Source organism: Cajanus cajan, chromosome 6 (assembly GCF_000230855.2).
Source record: "Cajanus cajan strain Asha chromosome 6, NIPB_CcT2T_4, whole genome shotgun sequence".
Classification (NCBI taxonomy): domain Eukaryota; kingdom Viridiplantae; phylum Streptophyta; class Magnoliopsida; order Fabales; family Fabaceae; genus Cajanus; species Cajanus cajan.
Window position 1 is genome coordinate 61,367,880 of NC_138522.1, and position 16,096 is coordinate 61,383,975.

Below are 16,096 nucleotides of genomic sequence, written 5' to 3' on the forward strand. Positions count from 1 at the left end.
TTCTCTGACACTTACCAAATTAGGTAATACGATGCTAATTGGTTGGTTATGCCTTAATCACGTGTTGTCCCTTATCAATCATGATTATCGTCTTAACCATTCTGGCTCTGTTGGTTCTTGGCCGAGCCGACAGGGAACCGAAAGGATACGGCAGATATGACTCCTTCGGTCTGGGCCTTTGGCCGAGCCGATGTAAAAAGGATTGGTTTCCCTTTGGTTCTTCACGGTCTCGTCCGTTCACCGAGCCGAATCGATGTCCGAGATGCGTCAATATCTGATAGGTCATGATGTGCCGATCCACGTGGCCGATAGAACCCTTCCGGTACACAAGCCCCCCAGCCTTAAGGAATGTAATGACACAAAGGGTAGACGTGGCATTTCAGTTTGTGGCGGTTGGTTTAAAATGGGCAGTTGTAACTGTTAAAGTATTAATTGTGAGAATGGGAAGGGTTGTAACCGTTAGGTAACGAACGTGGGAGTTTGAAAGGTTATAATCGTTGGGTAACGAACGTGGGAATTTGAAAGGTTATAACCGTTGGGTTGGTAACAGTTGAGTAATAATGAGAAGGATTTGAAAAGTTGAAGCTCGTGGATCGTTGGATCAAATTGATCCAACGGTTCCTAGGGGAGTAGCAGTTACTACTCGTTTTTTGAAAACACTATAAATAGGGGTGGTGGGGACCAAGTCCTAATGTGTTTACTTAATTGTTGCGTGCAGTTGCTCCGAGCCGACGTAGAGATCTACCTTGAGTGCTAGTTACCAACCGAGGCCGACTGCATATTAAGGTACGTTTCAATTGCTGATCTTGATATAGATGTAGAGGATAGGGTTTCCCAGACTAGCTCCGTTGGGAATACTGGGGCGGGTTCCGCTGAAGCGAGTTCGCGTGAGCCGTCTCACCAAGGGGGTGCTTCAGACTCGGCATCGCAGAAGTCGACTAGTGTACAGATTATCGAGGGGTTCGAGCATTCACAAAGTGTGGAAGAGGCTTCTTCTCTCGAGATGATTGAGGGCCGACCGAGTGCTCGTCGCGTCGGCCCGGCTTCGCGTCAATTTGGCCCTATAGAAGTTCCTGGGTATAGATGAGTACATGGAGAGGTAGGCAATGTATTTTCTCGATATACTGATAAGGGCTCGATTGCATTGTTGTTCGACGCGGAGAACTTTGTTACTCTTTCAGAGAGTGAGGTGCCATCCGGCTTCATTTTCGAGCCATGCCGGAATGACGGGTCATGGGAATCTGATTTTGTTTTTCTTGGCCGAGAGAAGTGTAAATATAACTTCTTTTTTTGTGTATGACTGCTTGTTTCGGGATTTGGGAGTGACCCTCCCTTTCAATAAGTTCTTTATGGGTGTGTTCCGTTTGCTCAACGTGGCGCCGACACAATTGCATCCGAACAGCTAGGCCGCGATGCAAGGGTTTCGGTAGTTGTGCCTAACACTTGGTATCGAGCCAACTCCCCATCTGTTCTTATATTTCTACTCGTCTCGGTCGACGAAGAAGGCAAAATGGCTGTCGTTGGTTCGGACAGAGCATTGCTTGCTTCAGCCGTTCACGACCTCCTACAAAGGATTCAAAGTAGGGTTTTTCAAGGTTATGATTTGGCCCAATAACGACAACAAGTACTTCTTTGATGACAAGGGAAAGGCATTTTTTCCTTTGTATTGGACTCGGGCGCCGAGGAAATACGACGTGGTGTCGAAGTCCAAGATGTCTTCTGAGGAGAGAGCTGACTTGGCGGTGTTGGAGAAGCTGCCTCGGCCATTACCGTGCCGAGATTTCGTTCGGCTTATGAAATCAGCACAACCTCTTGACGATTTAATTAGTATAGCATCCGTCTTTTGTTTGAATTCCTACGTTGCCATTGATTTTGACTAATGTTTGTGCAGGGATCATGACGAGTTATGGAGACGATGACTTAGACATCCGCAACCTGATACAAGGCCGAGCTGCCACGCCAGTGACGACTACTCATGGAGATAACCGGGCCCCGGCCCGTGAGACGGCTCGGCCTCAATCACAGCCGAAAGAGAAGAACACCCAGGATGCCCACAAGGCAAGGGTGGCCAAGAGGAAAGCCGAGGAGGAAGCACGTCGACAAAAACAACAGAGGTTGCCCGTGCTTGTGGCTCCTCAAGGGCTTGTGAGCCCAAACTTCCTGGCCTCTAATGTCAGTGCCCAAGACTACTTGAGTCAGGATCTGACTTCGGAGATGGGGCAGTCAATACTGGGCCAGATGACGCCGACCCATAAGTGGACTTTTTTCTGCGAGTTCCAGGCTCGGTCCTTGGCTTTGGCTCAAAGCATTATGATGCAGCCGAGTGCCGAGGCCGAGGCGCTGCGTCGACAGCTTGCTGAGTCTGAAAAGTCCGTGCAGGAAACCTTGGTTGCTTTATCTGCGGCGCAGGGGCACGACAAGAAGTGTGAGGCCGAGTTGGACTGTCGGGGCCGTCAGAATGATGACCTGATTTTGAAGGTGCAACGGCTGGAAAATCTTCTGAAGGCCGAGGTTGAGCAGTCAGCCAAGCTGGCTGGGGAACTGGAGGCCGAGAAGAAGGCTTTCGGCGCGTATAGAGAGAGGGCCAGGAGCAAGGTTCTCTCTCAGCATGAGGCTGGCTTCGCGCAAGCGGCACGCCAAGCCCGGCATTTCGGGAACCTTCCTTCGGACTTTCAGTTCAACATGTCCATGGACTTCTATCGGGGGGAGTATGTAAATCTGACCCAAATCCTCTCGAATGAACAGCCTGACGCCGAAGCGCCTGTTCGACGCCAGGCCGGGCCGGCTGGAGGTGAAACGATCGTGGAGGAAGTTGTCGAGGAGGAGGCGCCGACCCACGAGGAACCCGCAGCACAGGCTTAGGGATTTGTTTTATCTTTTTGTTTTCTGTATGTTGGGGTCGATAGAGCCCCTTTTAATGAAAATTTCTTGTTATCCTTGGCCGATAATGCTCTAATGCAAGCTACTTTTGTCAAATACGATTACTTGATATAGCATGAACGAATCGAGTCGTGTTGAGTAGAATTAAAGTCGCGTCCTTGGCCGAGAGACATCTCGGGAGGGAAAAAATAATAAATACAAGCCACATCCTTGGCCGAGAGACATCTCGGGAGGGAAGACTTAAATAATAAATACAAGCCACATCCTTGACCGAGAGACATATCGGGAGGGAAGACTTAATAAATAAATACAAGTCACATCCTTGACCGAGAGACATCTCGGGAGGGAAGACTTAATAAATAAATACAAGCCACATCCTTGACCGAGAGACATCTCGGGAGGGAAGACTTAAATAATAAATACAAGCCACATCCTTGGCCGAGAGACATCTCGGGAGGGAAGACTTAAATAAATACAAGCCACATCCTTGGCCGAGAGACATCTCAGGAGGGAAGACTTAATAAATAAATACAAGCCACATCCTTGACCGAGAGACATCTCGGGAGGGAAGACTTAAATAATAAATACAAGCCACATCCTTGGCCGAGAGACATCTCGGGAGGGAAGACTTAATAAATAAATATAAGCCACATCCTTGATCGAGAGACATTTCGGGAGGGAAGACTTAAATAATAAATACAAGCCACATCCTTGGCCGAGAGACATCTCGGGAGGGAAAACTTAAATAAATACAAGCCACATCCTTGGCCGAGAGAGAGCTCGGGAGGGAAAACTTGTAAAAATTAATGTAAGTCGCATCATTGGCCGAGAGAGGTCTCGAAAGGGAAGACTTAAAAATTCTGAAAAATTGACACTTGAAGTATGTGGAATGGGTATTCATTAATGAATTGATGCCTCGTTAAAAACCTTGCCGATCAAAAACCCCTTTTCACGTTCTTATAAGGGGGAAAAAGATCAGTCAAGGAAAAGAGTGCATCATGATACATATACATTGTTTAGGCATTACAAAATTGAATTTAACTATAGTATGTCTTCAGATGGGTAGAGTTCCAAGTTCTCGGAATGACCTTGCCGGACAGTTCCTCCAACTTGTATGCTCCATTGTGGAGTGCATGCCGTACCCGGAACGGGCCGTCCCAGTTGGCTGAGAGCTTTCCTTTAGAGGAGTTGCGCCTTGCCGACCCGGTTGCTCTCCATACAAGATCACCTTCATGAAACGTCATTGGCTTTAAGTTGGAATTAAAGCGTCGGCTCATTCGTTGTTTACATGCTTCGGCCACGACCTGTGTCTTTTCTCGCACTTCGTCCAGAACGTCAAGCTCGGCTCGGAGTGAATTGTCGTTAGACTCTTCATGGAAATGCTGTCGTCAGAATGATGGTTCTCCCACCTCGACCGGGATCATCGCATCTGCACTGTATGTCAGGCGAAAAGGCGTCTCCCTGGTGGTTGATTGTGGTGTGTAGCGGTACACCCAAAGGACTTTCGGTAGCAGCCCATGCTCCTTTTGCCTAACCTAGCCTCTTCTTCAGTTCTGTCAGAATGACATTGTTGGCCGCCTCGGCCTACCTGTTTGACTGAGGATGCTCAACTGATGTGAACCGGTGCCGAATGCCAAGGTTTTCAAGGAAAGAATTGAACTTTTTATCCGTGAACTGAAGGCCGTTGTCCGAGACGATGGCGTATGGTATGCTGAAATGGGTAACCATGTTCTTCCAAACGAACTTCTAGACGTTGGTGGCGGAGATGCAGGCGAGCAGTTCGGCCTCTATCCACTTCGTGAAGTAGTCCACTGCGACGAGGAGAAACTTGACTTGCCCCTTTGCCACAAGGAATGGTCCAAGTACGTCGATGCCCCACAAGGCGAACGGCCATGGGGAGCTGATGCTGTGTAACTCGGCGGTCGAGGCGTGGATGAGGTTCCCGTGCTTTTGACATTGCACGTATTTTTTGACGAAGTCAGCGCAATCTCCTTTCAGAGTCGGCCAATAATAGTCGGCTCGCAAAACTTTGGTTGCCAAGGTTCGCCCCCCCGAGTGAGAACCACAAATACCTTCGTTGATTTCCCGCATCACATAGTCGGCTTGTAGGTCATCAATGCATTTGAGCAGCGGGGTGGAGAATCCTTGCCTGTAGAGCTCATCGGGTACGATGGAGTACCGAGCCGCTTGCATTCGTAGTTTCTTGGCTTCCAACGGGTCGGCCGGCGGTTCGCCGTTAATTATATAGTTCCGAATGGGGGCGATCCATGAGGGTGCTTCATTTATTGCCATGCATTCGGTGGTTACACTTGGGGAGGGAATCTCAAGATGAATGGTGGTCCGTAATTGCCTTGGCTTTCGGCTGCTGGCGAGCCGAGCTAGCTGGTCGGCTCGCTCATTGTTGTTTCGCAGGACGTGCCGTACTTGAACTTCACTGAAGCCATCCTTGAGTCCCTGAAATAAGTGATAGTATTGCAACAGGTTTGAGTCCTTGACTTGGAAATTATCGTTGACCTGTTCGGCCACGATCTTCGAGTCGGTCCAACATATGACTTTTTTCACACCCATTTCGGTTGCTAACCGCATCCCGGCTAGTAAGGCTTCGTATTCCGCTTGATTGTTGGATGCTCGGAAGCCAAAACGAAGGGACTGCTCAACTGTGATACCTGAAGGACTAACAAAAATTATCCCTGCCCCACTGCCTTGGGCATTGGAGGACCCATCGACATGCATGGTCCACGGCTCGTCTTCAAAACGTCCCGGAGGAGTGAGTTCGTTGGCAAAGTCGGCCAAGTGTTGCGACTTGATGGGGCCTCTCGGCTCGAAAGACACATCGAACTCTAAGAGCTCGACCGACCACGCCATCATCCGGCCGGCAATCTCTGGTTTCCGGAGGACTTTTGCAATCGGCAGTCGGTTCGGACAATTATCTTGTGGCTTTGGAAATATTGTCTTAACCATCGGGTGGCATAGATGAGCCCTAAGGCCACATTTTCCAATAGCTGGTAACGTCGTTCGGCTTCTTGCAGCGTCCGACTAATAAAATATATTGGATGTTGATTGCCTTGGTCCTCCTGTACCATGACGACACTTATAGAATTGCTTGATACCGCCAAGTAGACAATCATGTCTAGGTCACCGGCCGGTTTAGACAGTATCGGAGGCGTGCTAAGCCGTTCTTTAAACTGCTGAAAAGATTGTTCGCATTCCTGGGTCCACTTGAACCGTTCCGTTTTCTTGAGCAGAAGTAGGATGGGCTTGGCTATCTTGGCTAAGCGAGGGAGGAACCAGGATAGCGAGGTAAGCCGTCCGGCTAGTTTCTGAACCTCCTTCAAGGTGGTTGGGCTTTTCATATCCAGCATGGCTTGGCACTTGTTTGGGTTTGCCTCGATACCTGGGCTGGATAACATGAACCCCAAAAACTTGCTGCCTGAGACTCCGAACACACATTTCTCGGGGTTGAGCCTCATTTGGTGTTGCCGAAGCGCCTGGAACACATCATTCAAGTCGCGCGTATGTGCCGATACATCACTCGACTTTACAACCATATCATCAACGTACACCTCCATGCTCTGGCCGATCTGGTCACTGAAGATTTTGTTCATTAGATGCTGATAGGTGGCTCCGACGTTCTTTAACACGAACGACATCACCCGGTAGCAGTAGTTGGCCGTTTCGGTGATGAATGCAGTCTTCTCTTCATCTTGAGGGTGCATTCGGATCTGGTTGTATCCAGAGTATGCGTCGAGGAAAGACAAGAACTTGTGGTCGGATGCCCCATCAACGAGCCGGTCAATGTTGGGTAACGGGTAAGCGTCCTTCGGACAGGCTTTGTTCAAATTAGTGTAGTCAGTACACATGCGCCACTTTCCATTCGGTTTTTTAACCATGACCACGTTGGCCAGCCAGGTTGTATAATGCTCTTCTAGGATGAACCGAGCGTCCAACAACTTGCTTACTTCAACTTCGATTGCTGCCTTCCTTTCTTCTCCGGCTTTCCGGCGCCGTTGAGCAATCGGCCTTGCCTCCCTGCTTATTGAAAGCTTATGGCAAATAAAATTGGGGTCGATGCCAGGCATATCGGACGGATGCCAAGCAAATAGGTCATTGTTGTCAAGGACCACCTGCTTAATAGCCCGCTGTTCTTGTTCGGACAAGTTTGTTCCTAGGTAAGTGACTTGGGAGTCCAATACTCCTACTTGAATTGGTTGCTTGTCTTCGATGGGCTCGACCCTCTCATCCTGATCTATCCGGGGATCAAGGTCCATTGCCGATTGCTGTGATACCGAGTGCACACCTCTCGGTTCTTTGGGTGCTTGATTGTTCATTCTTGGTAACCGCAAGCTAGCAAAAGAGCATTCTCGCGCGGTCTTTTGGTCAGCATGGACAGTGATTACTCGCCCTGACTCGGCGGGGAACTTCATAGCTAAGTGTGGAGTGGAGACCATTGCACCGAGGCGATTCAAGGATGGTCGGCCGAGCAAAATGTTGTAGGACGTGTTGGCGTGGACCACCACATACTTAACTGAAACGTCTCGGTACTCAGCCCCTCCGAACCCAAACTGGGTTGACAGCTTGATGTAACCCTTCGTCTTGACTCTCTCGCCCGAGAATCCCACCAAAGGCTCATTGTAAGGAACCAGTTCAATCTCTGGGATGCCCAACTGTTTGAACGTGTTCCAATAGAGGATGTCGGCGGAACTCCCCTGATCGACTAAAGTCTTACGTACTATACAATTGTGAATTTCCACACTAATTACCATCGGATCGTCTTGGTCCGGGTCGATACCTTTAAAGTCGACCTCGGTGAAGGTAATGCTTGGTAAACAACGATGGACTTTTTCGACCGTGTGTACATGCCGAACGGCACGCAAGTGCCTTCGTTGTGCTGACGAAGAGGAGCCACCGCCAGCGAATCCGCCAGCTATGGTGTTGATGACTCGCCGAGGTTGTGTCAAAGGTTCCGCTTCCCTTCGATCCCTTGACCGACTGCGCTCTCTGTACGAGCGCGTTTCTGTCCTTTGTTCAGGCTGATCATGCCGGCAGAACTGATCGGCATACCGGGATGAGCCCTGTCGGTCCACAAAACCTTGCAGCTGTCCCTGCTTGATTAAATCTTCAATTTTATCCTTCAAAGCCGAGCATTCCTCTGTTGAGTGTCCTCGGTTACGATGATACCTGCAAGATTTGGTCGTATCAGCCCTGGAGGGGTCGAGGCTCTTTTCGGGACGACTAGTACTTCTGAGGCAAGCGCTTGCTCTAGTATGGCCGATCTACTAGTATTGAGGGGCGTATATTGCGAGTACCTCGGCCCGCAAGAGGGCTTCTCGCGGGGGACAAGTTCTTTCGGAAGGCTCTGAAAACTACTCTCGGTTAGCTTTTCAGGTTTAGCCGCCACCTCCGCCCTAGCCTGGTTACGGAACTCAGCTAGTTCCTCCATTTGCATGTACTTGTCGGCTCGCCGACGCAAATCGTTCATGTCCATGGGTGGTTTCTTACAAATGTTGTTGGCAAAGGACCTTGGCTTTAAGGCAGTGGTGAGATGGTGTAAGGCTACAGCAGGGTTCAGGTCCCGAATCTCGAGCGCTGCTTTGTTGAACCGGCTCATGAATGCCCGAAAGGATTCCTTCTTCTCTTGACGAATACTGACTAATGCTAGAGAGGTCAACTGGTGGGGTCGGCTCGTAGCGAATTGGATAATGAACTGAGAGGCTAACGTGTTGAACGAGTCGATCGAGTTAGTAGGAAGCCGAGTAAACCAACTCAGCGCACGTCCTTTCAGTGATGTCGGGAAGATTCGGCAGAGTGTCGCGTCGTCTGTGGTGCTCAAAGTGACTTGGGTTAGGAATACGTCCACGTGCTCATCTGGATCGGTCATTCCGTCATACTTGTCCAATGGCAGGGATTTCCAATGGTCAAGGAGCGAGGACTGCATGATGTTTGGGGTGAACGGGTGTCGGTGAGTGCCGACCGGGACGGCATGTACGGGACGGCCAGGTGCCTGCACCGAAGTGTGATTGCCTGGGGCAGCGACAGAAGTGTGTGGGATGGAGGTGTGATGGGAGAGAGAGTGATACGACCCCTGAGTGTGCGTCGTCTCGGAGGGCTTCCATGTGGGATCACGGTATTGATTTTTGAGGGCGACATTCTCTTCTCGTAACGCAGCCATCTCGCGGGCATCTTTCTCCCGTTGTTGCTTCATGGCGGCCATTTCTTCTTTCATTTGGCGTACCATCTCGGTCAGGTTTGTCTCGTCTACCGTCTCGGCATTGTCTGCCCCAGACTGGTGCTCATCTTCGGACTGGTGGTCTTCAACGTTAGTTCTCCTTGTCTTTGCCATGATTCTCTTCAACGTAGTGCTCAGTCTGCCTTTGAAAAGCTATCGGTTCGGCCCCACGGTGGGCGCCAAAATGTACCTGTCTGAGGGTACACTCGTAATCTTCTAGTGGGTAGAGGGTCGAACGAGAGCTTCAGGTGGATCTTCAGAGGGGGGAGGTACCTGCAAAAGGCACTCCGACGCTCAAGTCAGGACAAGCACGATTCTCAAGAGTAATAATTGAACAGTGACATACCTCGTTACGTGTGACTTATTTATACTACCTATCATGGGCCTGAGCGTGGTGGGCCTTCTCTGACACTTACCAAATTAGGTAATACGATGCTAATCGGCTGGTTATGCCTTAATCACGTGTTGTCCCTTATCAATCATGATTATCGTCTTAACCATTCTGGCTTTGTTGGTTCTTGGCCGAGCCGACAGGGAACCGAAAGGATACGACAAATATGACTCCTTCGGTCTGGGCCTTTGGCCGAGCCGATGTAAAAAGGATTGGTTTCCCTTTGGTTCTTCACGGTCTCGGCCGTTCACCGAGCCGAATCGATGTCTGAGATGTGTCAATATCTGATAGGTCATGACGCGCCGATCCATGTGGCCGATAGGACCCTTCCGGTACACTTACTTATTGGCACTAGAACTTGTATAGATACAAACTTAAAACAACATTTTAAAACTTCCCTAATATATTTTTTTTTAGTTGAGAAATCCTAAAGAATATTTCTAAGGCCTATTTAAATATTATTTAAATAGGTTCTTAATATTTAAATTCACATGTTACTTGAAAAATACAATCATTTATACGGTACTTATGTGTGTGTATTTATAATCATTTACATAGTACTTGTGTGTTTGCGTGTGTGTATTATGTTCTCATTAAAAATGTTTTTTTAATTATTTTATGCATATATTAAATAATTTTATTTCCTTGTACTCATATCATATTTTATCAATTTTTAAAATATGAAATGAAATTGAATTTTTTTAATCAATTTCAATAGTAATAAACATACATAAGATGTGTATTATTTTCTCAATATAATCTATTCTATACAAAGAATGTTCTCTTAGATATTTTGGCTAGAAGACGCAAATGAGTAATACTTGTGTTAACTAATATCAGTTAATAAATATTAATTTGATATTAGTAGTATTGATTAATTTTCTAAATTGAAAATATTAAAAGAAATATTAACCAAAGAAATTAATGTCTGATTAAAAATATCAAACTATATTAAAAAGAATTACATCGATGTAATGTTTTGGAAAAGCTTAAAATATTTGCAATCATTGTTATTGAAATTTTTTTCTTAAAATTAATTTTGTTTAGATTCAATTGATATAAACTATATATATTACGAGATGATAATCAAATAAATTATCACTATGTAAAATTTTAAAATTAATTAATTATTAAAATTTAACTAAATTTTTTCAATTCAAATAGTTAAAATAATTAAATAGATATAATAAAATATTATTCATAAAATTTGTTTAAGACCTCAAATTTTTTTGACATAATCATATATATATATATTATGAGAGAGATAGAGAGAGAGATAGATGATGATGAATTTTGTGACGTTAGTTAAATTTCTAAACAAGAATGTATCTATTTTGATTTGAAGCGTGTAAATGGATAAATTATTACTACATAATCACTAATGAATCTATATATAAGTTGAAAAGCATAAATGTATATATCACTTAAAGATTATCAGGAACTATAGATAATAATTTTTAGTGTAAATGTGACAATTGCTGGTTTTGAATAGGTAGAGCACATAATACTTCAGTTCAAACTCCGTTAACGTTATCCAGCCATCTCTTTCGATATCAAGCTCGTATAATTAAAAGCATAATATATTCAGAGTTTAACAGAGAAGAGAATGTAGGTGGAATTGAAAGTCAAATATGAATGATGATTTGATGAAGGATTTGAGAAAACTGAAGAAGAGAAGAGGGTTTTCGATGATGGAGCATTATGGTGTTGCACAAAAAATAGAACAGAATATTGTCAACTTTTTTTTTTTTTTTTTTTCCTTTTTGTCTAATCAGAAGGAATATTTTTCTATACTAGTTCAACTCTTATAAAAGTAAAATAATACTATATTATCAACTCTATACGTTATTTAAAAATTTAAATATATTTTTCATCCATGGAGTGAGTTTTATTTGCACGTAATTCATAATTTTTTCAAACACTTCTAATTTTTATTTTTATTTTGAACAAAACAATTGGTTTTCATAGATGTTAACTAAATTGTTAATTGCTTATGTGATAACAATTTCTGGACGGATTCAAGCATAAGCCCTCTTGATTTGATTTCCCTTAAAAAAATTATTTTGCATTAATATTTATATAATTTTTTTAAGGTTTATAATTCAAAAGTTTTTTTTTTGTATTTTTAAAAATTCATTCTAAAAGATCAATCTCTAAAACATATACAAATATAATTATTTTTTTAAGTCCCATACCTAAAACATTTTTATTTTTTTATTAAAAGATACTATTATTAATTTTTAAAAAATACCACTTTAAGATTTACTTTAAATATAACAATGTGTTGAATCAACCTTAAACAACTTATTAGAGAACACATGGTACCGGGATGAACAAGAGGTGTCGACCTTATGAATATGTGTATTTAAATTATTGTTTAATATTTAAATACTCATTATAATAATTAAAATTTTAAAAAATAAGGATACAAGAAAATGAAATAAAAGTAGGAAGGCATTAGAATTTTAATCCCTTTGCATGTTTTTTTTCAACTATATTACCGAGGTAAAGTACAATTTTATATTGATGATAACTAATTAATTTCAACATGAGAATTTGATCAGCTATTTTTAATGAGTCTTATGTTTTTTTTTTCATCTATAATACTTAAACTAAAAACTTTATTTAAAGAAATAAAGTTTAATTTCATTCATACTAACGATTTATTATTTCTTAATTTGCACATGTTTTAATTTATAGGTGTAATTAGTGATTTATTATTTAAAAAATCAGAAATAACCACGTAATATTTAGATAAACTAGCGTGAAGTTGCATAAACTTAAGTCTCAAATTCAAATATTAAGAATAATTATATACTTATTTGAGAAACAGAAACGGAATGACCTGGCGCCGGCGATGGAGTTACATCTTACATCATAGTTAAATGGGAAAAATGAAAAAGAAAGAGTAGATAACATAATTAATTCAGAGGAAAATTTCTGTATATAATAATGTTATTAGCCAATTCAACAACTTTTGGCTTTACGCATTTGGAGCTTAGCAATCCAATGGATATTGTATCTTTCCTATAATCTCCATAATTGATCCCTCCCCAACACATTCACAAGCCCACATACATAATACACATTCAAAATCCCATGTGCAAATAAATAATTGCATAATTAATAAATATTTTGAAGCACAAGAACTCTATTTTATTTGTTTTGCAGGTAGGGACAGGACAAGGAATGAAAATCACAGGTGCAATATAAAATTATGTTATATCCGACCAGATAACGACATTTGGAGCACCCATATCTATTCTATGGATTCCCCATCTTCTCCGCAAACTACACAATTCGATCGAATCCATCTTTTTATATTATAATTCCCTTCTATCTATGCTTGGTCTTTCTTTGCAAATTATGATTTTTATATTAATAATACAAGATCTTGTTTTCCCGAAACGCGTTTTAATGTGGCATTTTCAAAGACCCTAATGTTCTGCATTGTTATAAATATTTTCTGATGGTGGAAATCCTTTATATATAACGTTAGCATAGGAAACTATACATACATGTATACATTAGGCAGCATATATGCATGCATATACATGCATATGAACGTATTAACAAGTGAACTTCCTTGTGTATATGTATATTTCAGAATCGTGAAAGTCAATTCTATTATTTGATAAGAATAATTTTCTTCTTTAAAAGAAACCATGGTATAGAAATAATTAATAACGCCAAATGCTTTAATTTGAACTTAATTACAAAAATCCATTTTTTGTCAGCCAAGGAAGAATTAATTATATTATATAAATGGTACCCAACCCTCATACATAAGTGAAACTATACCTACTCGGTATAATTCCAGCACAATACACATGCCAACCTTCATACCTACCCAGAGATATACTCATATGTATAATGTTTTGAGATTTCGAATTAGATGTAATGTTTTAAGATATTGAATTAGTAGTGTTGACGCATATTTTTTGTGTGTTACTTAATTCTCTAACATTGTTCAAAATATTGATGTATTTTTCAATGATCTCCTTAATTAATTACTTTATTGTATGATTTTCGTATATTATCAACTACGTTTTGAAATTGAAAACTCAACTTTTATACAAACAATATTACAATCACATCGAAAGCTATGTGTATATACAATAACTTCAGCAAAATTTAAACTTAAAACTCTTTATATATTATTCAAACTCTATTAAGTCTATTTTAGTGGGTAAGAAAAAAAGTTATGTCAATCTATCATGACCATGGCAAACGTTATACACAACTTAACACAAAACAGATTGCAACATCTACACACATATTTTATGTACTACAAGTTACGTCTATAATTAAAACTCTTGCGTAGTTTTAGACGCCATTCATAATATACAAGACAAATCGGATGCCTCGGTTTGAACATTTATACCGCTGATGTAAACAAATGGGAACAATAATTCTACATCGTCTTATTACATTTTTCTACAATTTTTCTTAAATATTAAATACTACTATTCATAATAATTCAAAAGCCATTCATTAAATGCATTATTTGTAGTTGGAATATGTTTTCATAATCCCATTTCCCACATGTACCATGCTTTGTAACGTTGTTCCCTAAATATTCGAGATCACATTTTCTATATAGCACTGGATTTTAGATATCTGATACGTACTAGTATTTCTCGGAAGAAAAAAAATCAAAGACTGTGAGTAGAGATACATACATGAGTATATTTTCTTATATATATTTGTATTGTTAATATTATGTTGCAATTTTTTCTTTTTCAATTTTAGATTTTAATATTTGATTATTAAGTTTGCAGTGGATCAAGTTCAACAAATATATCCAAGTTATATAACTGTGAGGAGTGGGGCTTGTTGACGGACTAATGGTTCATTGATTGAGAGTATAGTGACTTACAGTTGTGAGGCAGTAGAGCAAAGTCAAAACAGGATGTCTATTAAGGGGAGAACAAGAATTGGGACACTGAATTGAATTGGCTAGTTCCAATAAGAACAAGAAACCAAATTACAGAATCAACTTGGTCTTATTACGTTTATTCACTTTTCGTTTATGTTCTATTTCTTGGACTTTTGTGCGTTAGGGAATTGGTACGGTAGGAATGATGCCAAATGCAAGCATCCTTCCCCCTCCCTTTTTTTTTATTTGAAATCTAGTAGCTTTATTATTATTTTCTGATGAAACCTAGCAAGAGAAAATCTTGGCTAGTCTACATTTTAAAGTTTTTTAAACATGTTCTATAACCAACAAATCAAGTTTTTTATTATTATTATTTAATTTATGTGAAAAATGTAAAAGTTAGGACTAATAATATTTTAATGTGAAAATCACATCTATATGTGATCCATTTCCAAACACAGACTTAGGGGGATGTATTGGTTTAGGATTTCGTAGGATTTTAAAAGACTTTTTTTTGAGTAAAAAAGTTCATTGGTATTCAATCATGATTTTATGTCACTTAAAAACAATCCAGTGGTATTCAATCTAGATTTTCAAGATTTTTTAAAGAGTCCATTAAAATCCACTAGTATTCATTTGAGATTTTTTACAACTTAAAAACAATCTATTAGTATTCAAAAATATAAGAATTTTAAAGGATTGTTGTGTGAGAGGGATTTTGAAGGACTTTCTAGTGTTATTTATAAATACCAGATTCATAAAACAATCTCATCCAAACCCAACGGATTTTGAAGGATTGTTTGAAGTGATTTTTCAAGTGTTTCAATAATTTTCAAGTGAGTTTTTCATCTTTTTTTTTTCTATGTTTTTGTCTTTTCCATTTTTTCTCTACTAATAATACTATACTATTTATGCCTTCATTAGCTTATTTTTTAAAAAATAAAATATTATTAAAATATTTGTTAGAATAATTTACATTTATAAATATCGTTAAAAATTATCATATAATATATAATTAAAATAAATAAGTAAATAAATAAATAAATAAATATATATATATATATATATATATATATTCTCGATATCTAAATACTTCCGTTTATATAAAAAGATTATATATCTAAATATTTTCTCAGTATCGAATATACTAATTTTTTTATATAAAAATTATCTTTTGTTTCTATATTTTCGGTTTTACATTTTATTATAATGATTGAGATATTTGATCCATTTGGATAGCCAAGATATAATCGATCTTGTATAATTGGTGTGCTTCTAAAAATAATAAGATAATTTTATTGATTTTGTCTCTTATCCATAATTATTTATATAACTGGTTTTCAACATATATTATTTTAATAATTCAAATGCGAGATTCACATGGAAATAATAAAGAAAAAGGAAAAGAGAAAGAAAACTATGAAGCTTGGACCAAGGAGGATTCCGATGAATTGTTACAATTGATAGTGGATGCTATAAAAAGATGATAGAATATTATGGAGAATTATTATTATTATTTATCTAGACATTATTGTTTTTTTTAATTATTTTTATCTTTGACTCTTTTTAAATTTGAATGTAATTTTTTTTTAAATCTTATCAAATGTCAAAACTCCACAAAATCCCACAGAATCCATTAAAATCCTGATTTAAAAGTCTTGTGGAATCCATTAAAATCCTGATTTTAAATCTTGTAGAATCCTGCAAAATCTTAAAAGTC

General features: G+C 40.2%; 2 protein-coding genes across 2 annotated transcripts; both read right to left on the bottom strand.

The window, feature by feature from the left end:
* Positions 1–4,626: 4,626 nt before the first annotated feature.
* Positions 4,627–5,745, bottom strand: LOC145958802 (uncharacterized). Its single transcript, XM_083076348.1, has one exon. The coding sequence runs from the start codon at positions 5,743–5,745 to the stop codon at positions 4,627–4,629; it is 1,119 nt and encodes a 372-aa protein (XP_082932474.1).
* Positions 5,745–9,220, bottom strand: LOC145958803 (uncharacterized). The gene is made up of 2 exons (XM_083076349.1): positions 8,187–9,220; positions 5,745–8,058 (listed from the first exon to the last, which is right to left on the bottom strand). Exons 1-2 carry the CDS (start codon positions 9,218–9,220, stop codon positions 5,745–5,747), a joined length of 3,348 nt encoding a protein of 1,115 aa, XP_082932475.1.
* Positions 9,221–16,096: the final 6,876 nt, after the last annotated feature.

Coding starts and splice junctions, on each gene's coding strand:
- LOC145958802 (XM_083076348.1), bottom strand. CDS start 5,745: ATGGCGTGGTCGGTCGAGCTCTTAGAGTTCGATGTGTCTTTCGAGCCG.
- LOC145958803 (XM_083076349.1), bottom strand. CDS start 9,220: ATGGCAAAGACAAGGAGAACTAACGTTGAAGACCACCAGTCCGAAGAT. Junction 8,059..8,186: donor AAGCCCTCTTGCGGGCCGAG/GTACTCGCAATA, acceptor CAAATCTTGCAG/GTATCATCGTAACCGAGGAC.